Here is an 18,502-nt window from a genome sequence, read left to right as displayed (position 1 = left end):
GACCACCTGCTGTTATCTGCATACATCAAAGGCATGCTCATGTTAATGCAAATGAATCTAATAATCCACTAATGGCTATTAGTGCCCATTAGCAGCTTATCCAAAATGATCGCTCGGACTGTCAATCATCCTATCTTTTGATTGTATTTTTATCGATCCTCTTTGTGGGTAAATGGGGCTTAAGGGTTTCAGATGGCCTTTGTTAACGACCGATCGTTCGCGGTTGGCCTGTGAAGGCTGCTGTCTGTGATGATGATGATACATGATTTTAAATGGCAATTTGAACAAAGCGACTGAAGGATCTGTTCCATGATCGGAGACCGAGCCCGGGCTTCTGTTAATGAGATGCAAATCTGTCATTAAACAGGAACAACTTCTTAATGACCCGACAACTGCCAGAAATCCAACACCGCAGATTAACTTTTCGACAGGTATCTGCCGTTACCCGGCATCTGTCACCGTCATTAATATTCCAAAAAGGCGCAAATCGTTGGATGAAAATGGTCTTTCAGACCAAGACGGGTTTTTATCCACTGAAGGTAAAGAAGGAAAATGGCTGTAAGATTTGAGAACTTCGAGGATTTGATACAAGTGTAACAGAATACTTTTCTAAAACCAGAATACCCCTTTAAGTGGACTACAAATACGTAAAGGTTGTAGGGAGATGTAATAGCGGCTGTAGGGCTGTCCATAGACCTCAATGCGAGCAGCCTTGTACTTGTGGCTGTCCGCTCGGCAAGCATGCAGATGCTCTTACAGCTTTCTGCTCCCCGCTGTATTCTGTCGCCTCCCGTGCACAAACACATTATAACACAAGATCAGTTGTGATGATTGGCGCCTACCATAAACAATAATAAAAGCTGTGATGGAACGGCTTTTATGTTTAATATGTTTTTATTGGAATTTTCACATATTAATCACATATAAAACAGAACAACAGATAGAGAGAAATAGATAACATTGGTTTTATGGTGGGTTGCGCGGACCGCAACTTGTGATTGGGGGTTTGATGACAAATGTCACAATAACTGAATAAACTGTATCATCATTTACAAGGTCCTTCTGGTGAAATCTTGCGGGCCGCCTTCTAAAGTAATTAAGGTGTGTCACTAGGCCCTCGTAACCAGCACCTTCTTACACTTGCTGAACCCGTTCAACTCTTAACTAGATGTACTCTCAAACATCAAAATTGCTAACCAACGTTGAAAAGGACCAACAAACACATAAGGTACTTAGGGGAAGATTAGAGATAAGGGAGAAAAAGAGACTCTCAGGAGTAGAGAAAGCAGCACGAAGGCAAAAGGGGGGAGAGACCCACGTGGGTCTGGCTGTTAAAAGTCGTCTGGTTATATCTGTCGCGGCGCCGGCTCCCCGCACCCCCCGAGACCCATCGCTCACCATCCCACCGCCAGCTGGAACTGCGGTGAGTCACGGTACGTGTTCCACAACTCCCAAGCTTGATTACTTAGCCTGGGTCCCTCCGCTCCTTCGTCGCCTAGCTCTTCCATATACATTAACTGGTTCAGTCCCTGAACGAATTCCAGGATTGAAGGAGCTGAGATTACCGCTCGGGCCGCTGTAAGGAAATGCCGTAGAAGCTCCTTTTTGATGACAGCGAATGGGCCCGGATAATTGACAGCAGTGCCAGCTGCAAGGTGACCTCCGCTGCACAATGCGACGCTCCCTCATACTGGAACGGCTTTTATATGCAACTTAGCGCAGATGCTGACGTGTAAAGGCTGGATCTGCCGGTCTGGCTCTCCTAGCGGGAGACACTCTATGGATTACATAAGCCCCGTGAACAGAAGTCTTCTTCATAAGAACCCCTTTATAGGGATGGAATTGGTAGTGACATTCTGAACATTACTTCAGTATATTTTAATGTTTTTTTCCAGAAAAAATAGTTTGTTTTCGGGAAAACCTCCAGCATAAATGATGCAACACTTCTTCATGTACAAGATAATATACCTACTGACTGGGTTTCCTGTACGAAGTGTTTTCCGGTATCATGGCCCCACTTAATCATTTCTCTGCTCAGATTTTTTCAGCTTGTGATGAATTAGATCACGTTATGAAAGTTTTTTTTGTCTTTTTTCAGTACGGAAATAAGGTTGACTTCCTCTGGAGGCTGGCGCCGGCGTACAGCGACATGTTTTATCTCACAAACGATGTAGAAGAGAAGAAGCGCTATGCAGCCGACGGTAAGACGGGATTTATGAAAATCTTCTATGTTTGCTCATGTAAAGGATTTTTCCCAAGATAGATATTTATAACACATTAGTTATTTTGTAAGCGCAAAATATCTGATTGGTGGGGGTGAGATCACTGAGACCCACGCCCATCTCCTGGATGGGTACTGCTGCCCCGTTCACCATTGCCTCCAGAGTGGTGATGGCATGTACATGCTCCCCATCCAAACTATAAGTGGTACGAGGTACCAGAGCGTCCATTCTTGCCTGTATCACATCTCGTATTCAAGCTAGAAGTGGTACAACTGTTTACTAAACCCCCCCATGCCCGCCAGTATCACATTTGCTATCCAAGCTAGAGATGGTACGACAGCGTACTAGAGTCCATATACCCATAGAGTCCATATCTAAGCTAGAAGTGCTACAAAAGAGTACTATAGCCTCCGTGCCCAACCGTATCACATCTGCTATCAAAGCTTAGTGTGCCTTCACATGGGCGTTACATTTTTGGTCGGTGCCAAAATGCAGTGAAAGGACAAATGTGTATCTGCTTTGTAAAGTGGTCATGCCTTTTTACACCGAAATCGATGAAAAGATGGCTTCATATTATTGATGCAAAAAAAGCCGAAAAATAAAACATGCCAAGATTTTTGGCTATCGCAACTGAGAACACATCACAGTTGTAAATGAAACCATCGAAAGGCATTGCTTTCATAAATCAGCTTTTTTACTCACTCTCGCATAGAGCAAAAAACATGCAATTTTAGTGTCCGTGTGGAGGTACCATAAAGGTAGTACAACAGGGAACTACAGCCTCCATGTCCGCCTGTATCACATCTAGTATCTAAGCTAGAGGCAGTACAACAGGGTACTAAAGCCTCCATGCCCGCCTGTATCACATCTAGTATCTAAGCTAGAGGCAGTACAACAGGGTACTAAAGCCTCCATGTCCGCCTGTATCACATCTAGTATCTAAGCTAGAGGCAGTACAACAGGGTACTAAAGCCTCCATGCCCGTCCGTGTCACATCTGCTATCCAGCTAGAGGTGGTACAACAACGTAGTATAGCTTCCATACCCCCTGCATGACATCTTGTATCCAAGGTAGAATGGCACAACAGGGTACTAGAGCCTCCATGCCTACCTGTATCAAATTGTTTATCCAAGCTAGAATTGTTACAACAGGATACTAGAGTCACCGTGCCCACCTGTATCAAATCGTTTATCCAAGTGAGAGGTGGTAAAACAGGGAACTAGATTCTAAATGCCCGCCTCTTTCACATATTGTAAGCCAGAAGCTGGACAACAGGATACTAGAGCCTCCATAGACAACTGTCTAACGTCTTGTATTCAAGCTAAAAGTGTTAAAACAGGGTACTAGAGGCGCCATGCCTGCCTATATCACATCTTGTATCCAAGCTAGAAGTGGTGCAACAGGATACTAGAGCCTCCAAAGACACCTGTTTCACTTCTTGTTTTTAAGCTCGAAGTGGTATAAAAGGGTACCATAGCCTCCATGCCCGCCCGTATCACATCTAGTATCCAAGGTAGAGGTGGTATAACAGGGTATTAGAGCCTCCATGTCCGCCTGTATCACATCTAGTATCCAAGCTAGAGGTGGTATAACAGGGTACTAGAGCCTCCATGCCTGCCTGTGTCTCATCTTGCATCCTAACTAGAAGCCGTGCAGCAGGGTACTAGAGCCAACATAGTCACCTGTTTCACATCTTGTATCCAAGCTAAAAGTGGTACAACAGGGTACTAAAGCCTTCATGCCCGCCCTATATCGCATCTTGTATCCAAGCTAGAAGCGGTACAACAGGGTGGGTATTAGGGCCTCCATGCCCACCTGTATCACATCTACTATCCAAGCTACAGATGGCACAACAGTGTATTAGGGCTTCCATGCCCCCTGTAAACCATCTTGTATCCAAGCGAGAGATGGTACAACAGAGTACTAGAGTCTACATGTCTGCCCCTGTCACATCTTATATTCAAGCTAGAAGTGGTACAACAAGGTACAAAAGCTTCCATGCCCGATCTGTATCACATCTTGTTTCCAAGCTAGAAGTGGTACAACAGGGTAATATCATAGCGTTCTAGAAAGACATCTAGTCCCCTCTTAAACTGCTCTTTGGATTTTGCCATCACCATGTCCTCAGGCAGTGAGTTCCACACTCTCAGGGCTCCCATCCACTGGCGTTTTTTTTCTCCACTGCGATGCGATTCTAAAGTTAAAGTCTCGCATTGCAGTGCGAGAAAAACGCAGGCAGATATCCCAAAATCGCTGGGATATCGCTGCGACATCGCCAGTCTCTTCAATGGGGCCAGCGGCAGCAGCGCTAGCCCCATTGAAAAGATATGGAGAATGCCGCTGACTTCTGCCGGAGGACGCAGCTGACAGCAGGAGAGGTGAGTAACTTTTTTAATTATTTTTTTTAACCACTTTTTTATGATTATTGAGGAAGGGCTTATATTTCAAGCCCTTCTCCGATAATCATTCTGCAGGGCTTATCAGAAACCACTGCTTTCAATGGGATCGGCAGCAGTGTCGATCCCATTGAAAGCAATGGGATAGCATGCCGCTGTATTCTGCCACAGCTGTGACAGCTGTCACAGCTGTGACAGAGAGCTCCTTTATCCCCGCGGTCCCCGCGGGGAAGAAGGAAACTCCTGCCACAGCTGTCACAGCTGTGGCAGAAGTCCGCGTCATTCTCCATATCTTTTCAATGGGGCTAGCGCTGCTGCCGCTGGCCCCATTGATAAGACTGTCGCAGCGATATCCCAGCGGTTTTTCGGACTGCTCTCGCAGCGCAGTGGAGAAAAAAACGCTAGTGGGTGGGAGCCCTCACTGCTCTTATAGTGCTGGTATCGGCTGCTGAGCTGCTCCGCTGTCCCCTTTAGCCCCCTGCTCATGCCTCCGTCTCGTGCCGCTGCTCCTGGCGTCAGCCCCAGTAGTACGTGTTCCCCACAGTGGCCCCAGTAGTAAGTGTTCTCCACAGTGGCCCCAGTAGTAAGTGTTCTCCACAGTGGCCCCAGTTGTAAGTGTTCCCCACAGTGGCCCCAGTAGTACGTCTTCCCCACAGTGGCCCCAGTAGTAAGTGTTCCCCACAGTGGCCCCAGTAGTAAGTTTTCCCCACAGTGGCCCCAGTAGTAAGTGTTCCCCACAGTGGCCCCAGTAGTAAGTGTTCCCCACAGTGGCCCCAGTAGTAAGTGTTCCCCACAGTGGCCCCAGTAGTAAGTGTTCCCCACAGTGGCCCCAGTAGTAAGTGTCCCCCACAGTGGCCCCAGTAGTAAGTGTCCCCCACAGTGGCCCCAGTAGTAAGTGTCCCCCACAGTGGCCCCAGTAGTAAGTGTCCCCCACAGTGGCCCCAGTAGTAATAGTGTTCCCCACAGTGGCCCCAGTAGTAATAGTGTTCCCCACAGTGGCCCCAGTAGTAATAGTGTTCCCCACAGTGGCCCCAGTAGTAATAGTGTTCCCCACAGTGGCCCCAGTAGTAATAGTGTTCCCCACAGTGGCCCCAGTAGTAATAGTGTTCCCCACAGTGGCCCCTGCAGTAATAGTGTTCCCCACAGTGGCCTCTGCAGTAATAGTGTTCCCCACAGTGGCCTCTGCAGTAAGTGTTCCCCCACAGTGGTCTCTGCAGTTTAGTGACCCCCCACAGTGGCCTCTGCAGTAATAGTGCCCCCCCACAGTGGCCTCTGCAGTAATAGTGCCCCCCCACAGTGGCCTCTGCAGTAATAGTGACCACCCCATAGTGGCCTCTGCAATAATAGTGACCCCCCCCCCACAGTGGCCTCTGCAGTAATAGTGACCCCCCCCACACACACACAGTGGCCTGTGCAGTAATAGTGACCCCCCCCCCCTCAGTGGTCTCTGAGGTAATAGTGACCCCCCACATGTGGCCTCTGCAGTAATAGTGGACCCCCCCCCCCCACAGTGGCCTCTGCATTAATAGTGACCCCCCCCCCACAGTGGCCTCTGCAGTAATAGTGACCCCCCCCCACAGTGGCCTCTGCAGTAATAGTGACCCCCACACGCACACACAGTGGCCTGTGCAGTAATAGTGCCCCCCCCCCCGTCAGTGGTCTCTGAGGTAATAGTGACCCCCCACATGTGGCCTCTGCAGTAATAGTGACCCCCCCCCCCCACAGTGGCCTCTGCAGTAATAGTGACCCCCCCCCCCCACAGTGGCCTCTGCAGTAATAGTGACCCCTCCCCACAGTGGCCTCTGCAGTAATAGTGACCCCCCCCCCACAGTGGCCTCTGCAGTAATAGTGACCCCCCCCCCCACAGTGGCCTCTGCAGTAATAGTGACCCCCCCTTCCCCCCCCCCCACAGTGGCCTCTGCAGTAATAGTGACCCCCCCACACAGTGGCCTCTGCAGTAATAGTGACTCCCCACAGTGGCCTCTGTAGTAATAGTGACCCCCCACAGTGGCCTCTGCAGTAACAACGACCCCCACAATTGCCTAAGCAGTAATAGTGCCCCCCAACCCCCCATAGCGGCCCCAGTGGTAATAGTGAATTAAGATGAGTCAGCACGATGAACAATAAAATGTCTATGTGCACACGAGCGTGTAGACCATTTTTGTAAATAGTATATAAGACGGGCTGAGAGTATATGGGCAGGAGGCTCGCCTATGGATCTGATGAGATGCCTGGGACCTTTACCCTGATTTGACGTGACTCCTGCCTCGATAGAAATCCAGGGCTTCATTTACAATGGGCTCTGGGTCTCTAGAGCGATGGCAGTTTTTGGAGACCGCTATAGACCAGAAATGGAAGGGACCTTTTTATTTGTTTTTAATACTTCTGTCTGCTTTATTGTCCTTTCTCTTGTGTCAGTGGGTCCCAAAATCAATCCTTCCACTATAAGGGGGTATTGCAGGCTAATGCTGAGGATGTGATGTCCTCGGGATGGGTTGTCAGTGGTTGACCAGCTGGGGTCCGCCACTTCGATTCGCTGCCGATCAGCTGATTGTCCGGCTTGTCAGTGCAGCAAGCTGGACATTGTCATTGGTGGTCTGGGTCAGGAGTGTGGTAGGTGGCTTCATTCCCATTGAGATCAGTGGGAGTGATGCTTTCAATTACACTTCCGGATTCTCATTGCAGTCAGAGCCAAAGGTGAAATGGGAGGCATCGCTCCTGTTGGTTTTGGTGAGGGGGGAAGCTATCTATTGCATTTCTAGCCTTGACTACCAATGACTATATCCAGCCCCGCTGTACTGACAGTGAGCCAGAGGATAAACTAATGTAGCGGGGATTCTGAGCGGCGGATCCCCGCTGGTTGACTGTTGGTGCTCTATCCTGGGGATAGGTCATCAATGGTAAAAGCACGGAATAACCCTTTAATTGCCAACATATTCCTTACATATACTTTTGATGTATATATTCTATATATATTGATATTTTATCAATTGCAGCTTGAACAAGGTAGTAAATGGTTGGCTATCTATCAGTTCCATGGAAATAGAGCCGTGCTCACACATTAGCAGTATAACTCTATTCACAAGGGGGCTAGGGGACTGCCATTCTCGTGATCACTGGAGGTCCCGGTGGTCAGTCTCCCAGCCTCGTACATTTATCTCCTAGTTTTCCTGGTGGTTTAGGGTAGAAGAATGGGTTCAAATGTATTTCACTTCACACTGTGAGGTGCCCCTAAGTGGTTTAGGGAGTTTTGACCAAAGTGATTATATGTTGCACAGGGCTTCTGTGGGTTCAGCTATTTCCAGTTCAGCAACAGAACTACCCTGCACTTCTTTTAATGTTTTTATGGGTTGAGGTGAGAAATGTTAAGATAAAGTAACTTTTAAAAAGGTTGAAATGCTTTAGTATGGAAAACTAATTTGAACTAAACGTCTTATATATAATGTTTATGGCCATCTCTACCACCCCAGCTGAGGCCATGCGGACACACAACTGGGTACATAGAAGTGTCGGACAAAGCCTAAGGCCTCATGTCCACTTGAAAAATACAATCCGCGCAGAATCTGCCGCGTATTTGCTTTAAGTGGTATTTTTTTTGCATGCAGATATCCGCACACATTGCTATCAATGTGATAGCAATGTTGCTGATTCGCGCGGAATGCGAGGCAGAATCGAGCATGCCGCTTTTTTTCTCCCGCGCATGAAAAATGCAATTCTTTTAAAATGCCATCCGCGGGTGCAAAATTCAATTTAATGGACCGTGGATGGCCAATGATTCCCTATGGGCAAAATCCGCTGCGGATTCCGCAATTCCATTTAGCTAGTGGACATGAGGCCTTAGAGCTCTCCTTACTGCTACACATGAAGTTCAGTTCTGGTCCCAGGGCCTTAAAGGGGTTCTACCAAGATTATAACTTATCCCCTATACACAGGATGAGGGAATAAGTGTTTAATCAGTGAAGGTCCAGTTGCTAGTACACCTACCAATGAGAAGAATTGGGGTCCTTTGTTTTTCATGGATGAATGGAGTGGCGGTCAAGCATACACATTGCTTCTTCTACATCCCTATGGAACTGCCAGAGATAGCGAGCATGCGTGCTGGGGGAGAGCTGTATCATGGGATTGATTGGCTAGTGGGAGTGGCCTAATTTAGGGATGTTGACACTATAGGGGATTATAGGACAATCAGGCATCTATAAAGCAACATGCTCTACAGGGGCTCCTGTGAAGTAAGCAGGAACAGAGTAGAGGAGAACAAACAGTCTTTCTCGTATTATAAGCTTGCAACGTTTAAGCTTTTCTTTAGATTTCTGTACGACTTGTTGGCGGTTGCATTTAGTAAAGTTGCGTTGTTTACACTAAATGTGGTTGCAGTTGTTTTCTTAATGGGGAACCACTTGGGATTCACCACCCTGCGTGTTACTAATCAGTGTATCGCTTCACATCAGGAAGGAGGACATGATGGGTTGGTTGTCTGGTTATGCCCAGGATCTGTGATCATCTCAAGTGTCTCTGATCCTGGGTTTACACATACAATATCTTCCCTTGGGCTTGCCGTACAGGCTGCACTGCAGTTTGTGGTTTACGTGTTAATATTCATATCTTTGTGGAAACCAGAGCTGTAATTGCCTTCACATGGGGCAAATATTCAGTTTGTTGCACTTGCCCTGCATTTACATACCTTATCAAGGCCTCCCCCTGGCACCTGGGGCACGTGCTCCCTTTCATCCCTCATTTACATACCTCACCAAGGCTTCCCCCGGCACCTGGGGCACGTGCTCCCTCTCATCCCTCATTTACATACCTCATCAAGGCCCCCCTGGCACCTGGGGCACATGCCCCCTCTGATCCCTCCCTGACCTCCGTCTAGCTACAACTTTGCTGCAAACAACCATTTTCTCACCCATATGTATTTGGATTCAATTCCATAAATTTAAGAAATGGTTTATTTAGAAAGTATTGTCTGAAATCAACCTTCACCAGAAAATAAATTCTCGCATGCTCCAAAATAAAAACTTAAGAGAAGTGTCAATTATAAAAGACTTTATTTTTTTAAGGTTTTCAACATTTTAGTGTTATGGCTTCCCTAAGGCTGCAGATCCAAAAGAAGGCGAAAAATCCCTCGACACTTTTAGCCAATTTGTGTCACAGGGGAAAAATTCCTTCTTAACCCCGGGAAAAGGCGATCAGTCCTAGAACCCTGGATCAGAGCCGCTGATGATAGTGTGATGGTGGTGGGCATTGTACATGTAGAGCTGGAGGGGGCGCGCTGTGTGGGTGTCCAAATGAAGTTGCTGGCTGGGTGTACAGCTAGTAGACGCTGTGTGGTAGGGTGCATGGTGACGGCGCTGTATGGCGGGGTGCAGGGTGAGAGTGTTGTGTGGCGGGGTGCAGGGTGAGGGCGCTGTATGGCAGGGTACAGGGTGGGACGGTGTGTGACTGCACCCCCCTTATAGTCCGAGGGAAGAATCATTTGCTGTTTCAGTGGATGAATGAGCGATCCTGGTTGTCAGGTCATGGTCACATGATCAGTACTTCCAGAATTACAGCCTTCATTCATTCAGAATTGTTGTCACAGCAAATGGAGGATAATGCTTGCTTGATTGCAGCATCTCTCTGTAGAGCTGGGGGGCGCTGTGTGGCTGCGTGCAGGGTGAATGCGCTGTGCGGCTGCCTGTTGGGTGAGGGCGCTGTGCGGCTGCGTGCGGGGTGAGTGCGCTGTGTGACTGCACCCGTCGAAGGGAAGAATCATTTGCTGTTCCAGTGGATGAATGAGCGATCCTGGTTGTCAGGTCATGGTCACATGATCAGTACTTCCAGAATTACAGCCTTCATTCATTCAGAATTGTTGTCACAGCAAATGGAGGATAATGCTTGCTTCATTGCAGCATCTCTCTGTAGAGCTGGGGGGCGCTGTGTGGCTGCGTGCAGGGTGAATGCGCTGTGCGGCTGCCTGTTGGGTGAGGGCGCTGTGTGGCGGGGCGCAGGGTGGGACGCTGTGTGACTGCACCCGTCCAAGGGAAGAATCATTTGCTGTTCCAGTGGATGAATGAGCGATCCTGGTTGTCAGGTCATGGTCACATGATCAGTACTTCCAGAATTACAGCCTTCATTCATTCAGAATTGTTGTCACAGCAAATGGAGGATAATGCTTGCTTCATTGCAGCATCTCTCTGTAGAGCTGGGGGGCGCTGTGTGGCTGCGTGCAGGGTAAATGCGCTGTGCGGCTGCCTGTTGGGTGAGGGCGCTGTGTTGCGGGGCGCAGGGTCGGACGCTGTGTGACTGCACCCGTCCAAGGGAAGAATCATTTGCTGTTCCAGTGGATGAATGAGCGATCCTGGTTGTCAGGTCATGGTCACATGATCAGTACTTCCAGAATTACAGCCTTCATTCATTCAGAATTGTTGTCACAGCAAATGGAGGATAATGCTTGCTTCATTGCAGCATCTCTCTGTAGAGCGGGGGGGGCGCTGTGCGGCTGCGTGCAGGGTGAATGCGCTGTGCGGCTGCCTGTTGGGTGAGGGCGCTGTGTAGCGGGGCGCAGGGTGGGACGCTGTGTGACTGCACCCGTCCAAGGGAAGAATCATTTGCTGTTCCAGTGGATGAATGAGCGATCCTGGTTGTCAGGTCATGGTCACATGATCAGTACTTCCAGAATTACAGCCTTCATTCATTCAGAATTGTTGTCACAGCAAATGGAGGATAATGCTTGCTTCATTGCAGCATCTCTCTGTAGAGCGGGGGGGGCGCTGTGCGGCTGCGTGCAGGGTGAATGCGCTGTGCGGCTGCCTGTTGGGTGAGGGCGCTGTGTAGCGGGGCGCAGGGTGGGACGCTGTGTGACTGCACCCGTCCAAGGGAAGAATCATTTGCTGTTCCAGTGGATGAATGAGCGATCCTGGTTGTCAGGTCATGGTCACATGATCAGTACTTCCAGAATTACAGCCTTCATTCATTCAGAATTGTTGTCGCAGCAAATGGAGGATAATGCTTGCTTCATTGCAGCATCTCTCTGTAGAGCTGGGGGGCGCTGTGCGGCTGCGTGCAGGGTGAATGCGCTGTGCGGCTGCCTGTTGGGTGAGGGCGCTGTGTGGCGGGGCACAGGGTGGGACGCTGTCTGACTGCACCCGTCCAAGGGAAGAATCATTTGCTGTTCCAGTGGATGAATGAGCGATCCTGGTTGTCAGGTCATGGTCACATGATCAGTACTTCCAGAATTACAGCCTTCATTCATTCAGAATTGTCACAGCAAATGGAGGATAATGCTTGCTTCATTGCAGCATCTCTCTGTAGAGCTGGGGGGGGGGCTGTGTGGCTGCGTGCAGGGTAAATGCGCTGTGCGGCTGCCTGTTGGGTGAGGGCGCTGTGTTGCGGGGCGCAGGGTGGGACGCTGTGTGACTGCACCCGTCCAAGGGAAGAATCATTTGCTGTTCCAGTGGATGAATGAGCGATCCTGGTTGTCAGGTCATGGTCACATGATCAGTACTTCCAGAATTACAGCCTTCATTCATTCAGAATTGTTGTCACAGCAAATGGAGGATAATGCTTGCTTCATTGCAGCATCTCTCTGTAGAGCGGGGGGGCGCTGTGCGGCTGCGTGCAAGGTGAATGCGCTGTGCGGCTGCCTGTTGGGTGAGGGCGCTGTGTGGCGGGGCGCAGGGTGGGACGCTGTGTGACTGCACCCGTCCAAGGGAAGAATCATTTGCTGTTCCAGTGGATGAATGAGCAATCCTGGTTTCAGGTCATGGTCACATGATCAGTACTTCCAGAATTACAGCCTTCATTCATTCAGAATTGTTGTCACAGCAAATGGAGGATAATGCTTGCTTGATTGCAGCATCTCTCTGTAGAGCTGGGGGGCGCTGTGTGGCTGCGTGCAGGGTGAATGCGCTGTGCGGCTGCCTGTTTGGTGAGGGCGCTGTGTGGCGGGGCGCAGGGTGGGACGCTGTGTGACTGCACCCGTCCAAGGGAAGAATCATTTGCTGTTCCAGTGGATGAATGAGCAATCCTGGTTGTCAGGTCATGGTCACATGATCAGTACTTCCAGAACTACAGCCTTCATTCATTCAGAATTGTTGTCACAGCAAATGGAGGATAATGCTTGCTTGATTGCAGCATCTCTCTGTAGAGCTGGGGGGCGCTGTGTGGCTGCGTGCAGGGTGAATGCGCTGTGCGGCTGCCTGTTGGGTGAGGGCGCTGTGCGGCTGCGTGCGGGGTGAGTGCGCTGTGTGACTGCACCCATCCAAGGGAAGAATCATTTGCTGTTCCAGTGGATGAATGAGCGATCCTGGTTGTCAGGTCATGGTCACATGATCAGTACTTCCAGAATTACAGCCTTCATTCATTCAGAATTGTTGTCACAGCAAATGGAGGATAATGCTTGCTTCATTGCAGCATCTCTCTGTAGAGCTGGGGGGCGCTGTGTGGCTGCGTGCAGGGTGAATGCGCTGTGCGGCTGCCTGTTGGGTGAGGGCGCTGTGTGGCGGGGCGCAGGGTGGGACGCTGTGTGACTGCACCCGTCCAAGGAAAGAATCATTTGCTGTTCCAGTGGATGAATGAGCGATCCTGGTTGTCAGGTCATGGTCACATGATCAGTACTTCCAGAATTACAGCCTTCATTCATTCAGAAGTGTTGTCACAGCAAATGGAGGATAATGCTTGCTTCATTGCAGCATCTCTCTGTAGAGCTGGGGGGCGCTGTGTGGCTGCGTGCAGGGTAAATGCGCTGTGCGGCTGCCTGTTGGGTGAGGGCGCTGTGTTGCGGGGCGCAGGGTCGGACGCTGTGTGACTGCACCCGTCCAAGGGAAGAATCATTTGCTGTTCCAGTGGATGAATGAGCGATCCTGGTTGTCAGGTCATGGTCACATGATCAGTACTTCCAGAATTACAGCCTTCATTCATTCAGAATTGTTGTCACAGCAAATGGAGGATAATGCTTGCTTCATTGCAGCATCTCTCTGTAGAGCGGGGGGGGGCGCTGTGCGGCTGCGTGCAGGGTGAATGCGCTGTGCGGCTGCCTGTTGGGTGAGGGCGCTGTGTGGCGGGGCGCAGGGTGGGACGCTGTGTGACTGCACCCGTCCAAGGGAAGAATCATTTGCTGTTCCAGTGGATGAATGAGCGATCCTGGTTGTCAGGTCATGGTCACATGATCAGTACTTCCAGAATTACAGCCTTCATTCATTCAGAATTGTTGTCGCAGCAAATGGAGGATAATGCTTGCTTCATTGCAGCATCTCTCTGTAGAGCTGGGGGGCGCTGTGCGGCTGCGTGCAGGGTGAATGCGCTGTGCGGCTGCCTGTTGGGTGAGGGCGCTGTGTGGCGGGGCACAGGGTGGGACGCTGTGTGACTGCACCCGTCCAAGGGAAGAATCATTTGCTGTTCCAGTGGATGAATGAGCGATCCTGGTTGTCAGGTCATGGTCACATGATCAGTACTTCCAGAATTACAGCCTTCATTCATTCAGAATTGTTGTCACAGCAAATGGAGGATAATGCTTGCTTCATTGCAGCATCTCTCTGTAGAGCTGGGGGGGGGGCTGTGTGGCTGCGTGCAGGGTAAATGCGCTGTGCGGCTGCCTGTTGGGTGAGGGCGCTGTGTTGCGGGGCGCAGGGTGGGACGCTGTGTGACTGCACCCGTCCAAGGGAAGAATCATTTGCTGTTCCAGTGGATGAATGAGCGATCCTGGTTGTCAGGTCATGGTCACATGATCAGTACTTCCAGAATTACAGCCTTCATTCATTCAGAATTGTTGTCACAGCAAATGGAGGATAATGCTTGCTTCATTGCAGCATCTCTCTGTAGAGCGGGGGGGCGCTGTGCGGCTGCGTGCAAGGTGAATGCGCTGTGCGGCTGCCTGTTGGGTGAGGGCGCTGTGTGGCGGGGCGCAGGGTGGGACGCTGTGTGACTGCACCCGTCCAAGGGAAGAATCATTTGCTGTTCCAGTGGATGAATGAGCAATCCTGGTTTCAGGTCATGGTCACATGATCAGTACTTCCAGAATTACAGCCTTCATTCATTCAGAATTGTTGTCACAGCAAATGGAGGATAATGCTTGCTTGATTGCAGCATCTCTCTGTAGAGCTGGGGGGCGCTGTGTGGCTGCGTGCAGGGTGAATGCGCTGTGCGGCTGCCTGTTGGGTGAGGGCGCTGTGTGGCGGGGCGCAGGGTGGGACGCTGTGTGACTGCACCCGTCCAAGGGAAGAATCATTTGCTGTTCCAGTGGATGAATGAGCGATCCTGGTTGTCAGGTCATGGTCACATGATCAGTACTTCCAGAATTACAGCCTTCATTCATTCAGAATTGTTGTCGCAGCAAATGGAGGATAATGCTTGCTTCATTGCAGCATCTCTCTGTAGAGCTGGGGGGCGCTGTGCGGCTGCGTGCAGGGTGAATGCGCTGTGCGGCTGCCTGTTGTGTGAGGGCGCTGTGTGGCGGGGCACAGGGTGGGACGCTGTGTGACTGCACCCGTCCAAGGGAAGAATCATTTGCTCATCCAGTGGATGAATGAGCGATCCTGGTTGTCAGGTCATGGTCACATGATCAGTACTTCCAGAATTACAGCCTTCATTCATTCAGAATTGTTGTCACAGCAAATGGAGGATAATGCTTGCTTCATTGCAGCATCTCTCTGTAGAGCGGGGGGGCGCTGTGCGGCTGCGTGCAGGGTGAATGCGCTGTGTGACTGCACCCGTCCAAGGGAAGAATCATTTGCTGTTCCAGTGGATGAATGAGCAATCCTGGTTTCAGGTCATGGTCACATGATCAGTACTTCCAGAATTACAGCCTTCATTCATTCAGAATTGTTGTCGCAGCAAATGGAGGATAATGCTTGCTTCATTGCAGCATCTCTCTGTAGAGCTGGGGTGTGCTGTGCAGGGTGAGGGCGCTGTGCGCCTGCGTGCGGGGTGAGGGCGCTGTGCGCCTGCGTGCGGGGTGAGGGCGCTGTGCGCCTGCGTGCGGGGTGAGGGCGCTGTGCGGCTGCCTGCGGGGTGAGGGCGCTGTGCGGCTGCCTGCGGGCTGAGGGCGCTGTGCGGCTGCCTGCGGGCTGAGGGCGCTGTGCGGCTGCCTGCGGGCTGAGGGCGCTGTGCGGCTGCCTGCGGGCTGAGGGCGCTGTGCGGCTGCCTGCGGGCTGAGGGCGCTGTGCGGCTGCCTGCGGCCTGAGGGCGCTGTGAGGCTGCCTGCAGGGTGAGGGCGCTTTGTGGTGGGGCGCAGGCTGGGCATGGGCTGGGCTACTCACAGATCGTCCATGCTTGGCGGGTTGGTAGCGTGTGGTGTTGGGTAGTTCCGCAGTATCTTCCTTAATCTTTCACTTAATGCCATGAACTCGGGTCTTGCTTACTGTCCGTCTAGGTTGGCCCGTTCCTCACGCACATTGCCTGGTAGCCAGCAGCTCTGCGACTTCCGGAAAGTGATGGTGTTACCTGCGCTGCATCCTCTCTCTTCGTCCTCGCCTCGTGATCAGAATGCGGTGATGTCACAATGTTTAGAATTCTCTCATCCTATGATGTCACAATAAGTGCTCCACAGGCCGCCATCTTGTTATATCGCAAATGATGATGAAAGCGGTCGCATCACTACATGCAAAGTAGATGGGACCATAAAGGTCGCATATAAATTATGCACAACATTAACCCCTAAATGCTCCTTGATGTACTGTTAAGTCATGGAGGTTTGGGGTTTGTATGGAATGGGTTCTGGGCCGATTCTACTCTATACAATGCTGTCTGGTATAGCTGACACCCGCCTGCAACATATTAACCCTTTAAATGCTCCGATCGAAGTTTGGAGGTCCCTAACGGTTACAATGGCTGCTGGGGGCCTTCTGCACACTCTCAGGGCTTCCATTGCAGATTGCCTATGAAGCCATGCCTGTGATCTGTTCTCTGCCTGATCTTAAAAGGGGTTGTCCCAAGTTTGCATTCATTATAATGTTGCTTCCATCAAAAAGGCTCTTAGAGAATCATTATATTGTGCATGAGAGCTAAGGTGAAATGCAAGTGCCTGTAGCGCCAAATGGTGAGGGATAGAGGAATACAATGCTTTGACATCGCAAGTTACCCAGGTTTTATCTGCCCCCCATTTGTGTCCTGCTAATATTTGAATGACTTTATTGCTATTAGGAATATATCCGGGGATTTGAACTACCACAGCAATTGGGTAGATAGAAAATTACAGCCTGAGTCTCTCACATAGGGATCCTCGTCCCAAAACTATTGGGCGCATGGGAGGTGGAAATACATTTTTGTGAGACTTGGGAAGCCCATAAAAATTTGCAAGAATAGGATTTTTGGGAACTAGATAAGCCATTTCTTTGTCGCTTAATACCCCCATTGAGCCCCCTCTGGTAATCAAATCAGACAATGAATGGGTGAATGTTACGGTGGGATCAATCTCTAATTTTCTGTAAGTTTTATCATCATTGAGTATTTTTTCAACACCTAAACTGTATAATGCATTATCCATTATGGCAATGGTGCCCCCTTTGTCCGATTGCTGAATTATTAAATCAGTATCGTTAATGAGATTCTGTAAGTCACGTCTCTGGGACACTGAGATGTTAACATTTTTATATTTGGATGCATCTTTCTTTTGACTGGATCTATATAGGTCATTAAGATCTCTTTCCATACTGTTTTGAAAATCATCCACCCATCTAGTTCTGAGATGTTTGGGGTAAAAAGAGGGATTGGGAATCCTCGTATCTGATGGCATTGGAATTGAATCTGGTGCCATATCAGTGTCCATCTGTTCTTTTTCTAGTTGTTCTAAATCCCAGAGAAAGGCAATGTCCCTTGTTGTTAGGTCTCCATGTTTATCGTCTTGTTTTGCAGACTCCTAAGAAGCTGTTCTGTTTGCCCCATTGATTCTGGTTTGTTCGCAGAAATACTTCTTTACAATGAGGTCCCGAACAAATTTGTTTAGGTCCAGCATAGTATTGAAAGGGTCAAACGTGCAGTCAGGTACAAAATTCCTACCCTTATTGATAATTTCCAATTGCTGGTTAGAGAGAATACGGGGTGTGAAAACAATTATATTGTCCGCTAATTCCGAATGGTTGGTCTGCGGCTGGGGTATCTCCTTCTTGGCATATGGCCCCCTCTCGGTGCCTCGTTTTTTGACAGTCTCCCCATAGTCTGCATTCTTTGTGTTGGTTCTTCAAATACCTGAGGGTCACCACTGGAGACATCTGATGATACATAGGATGTGTCCCCTTCCCACTCTGAGGAGGAGAATGTGACACTATTCAGATTGCCTGTATGACTTCTCATTGATTGTTTCTTGAGAATTGATTTGGGGTTTTGAATCCTTTTGGAACTCCAGTTGTAAAATTTGTCATCTTGGTAATCGCGTCTGTCTCTTTCCAGTTTGGTTTTTTTTATGTGAATTATCTTTTCTTCCATTTTATGTAGTTCCATATCCTGTTTTTGTATTAGATTATCCCATTCTGTGGAATTCTAAGTTGCTCTCAATTTATATTCAATGTCTTGTATGTCTTTCTGCAATTTATTTAATTTTAATTGCTCATTATCAACTATCAATCTCATCAGTTTAGCAGAGCAATCGGAGAGGATATCATTCCAACTGGACAGAAAATCATCATCATAAATTGTTGTTGGTATTTTTTCAAACGCAATCCTCTTGGGATCATTGTAAGATCCCAATATTTATTCAGGGAGTGTTGGTCCCACCAAGTCTGTAATTCTGATTTCTTATAGTTGGTTAATGATTGGATTAACCCCTTTGTGTCAGGATGCATACTTTGTATATTGTCCTGAAACAGATTGGATAATTTTTGCATCCTGGCCCGGACAACTGTTTCTTGTTCAGCCATCATACTTTGTTGAAAACACCAATAAAAATTAACATAGGTACATTAGAGTCCCATA

General features: G+C 49.3%; 1 protein-coding gene across 1 annotated transcript in view; it reads left to right on the top strand.

The window, feature by feature from the left end:
* The window catches only part of LOC136620149 (regulator of microtubule dynamics protein 2-like), a 98,005-nt gene that overhangs the window by 3,106 nt on the left and 76,397 nt on the right, over positions 1–18,502 (top strand). Inside the window, exon 4 of the mRNA XM_066594863.1 lies at positions 2,099–2,201. Within this exon, the coding sequence (XP_066450960.1) occupies positions 2,099–2,201 (103 nt within the window). The remainder of the gene's footprint in view (positions 1–2,098; positions 2,202–18,502) is intronic.

This window comes from Eleutherodactylus coqui, chromosome 3, assembly GCF_035609145.1.
Source record: "Eleutherodactylus coqui strain aEleCoq1 chromosome 3, aEleCoq1.hap1, whole genome shotgun sequence".
NCBI classification, from domain to species: Eukaryota; Metazoa; Chordata; class Amphibia; order Anura; family Eleutherodactylidae; genus Eleutherodactylus; species Eleutherodactylus coqui.
The sequence above is the reverse complement of the archived record's forward strand: the minus strand, read 5'-3'. Positions and strand labels throughout refer to the sequence as shown.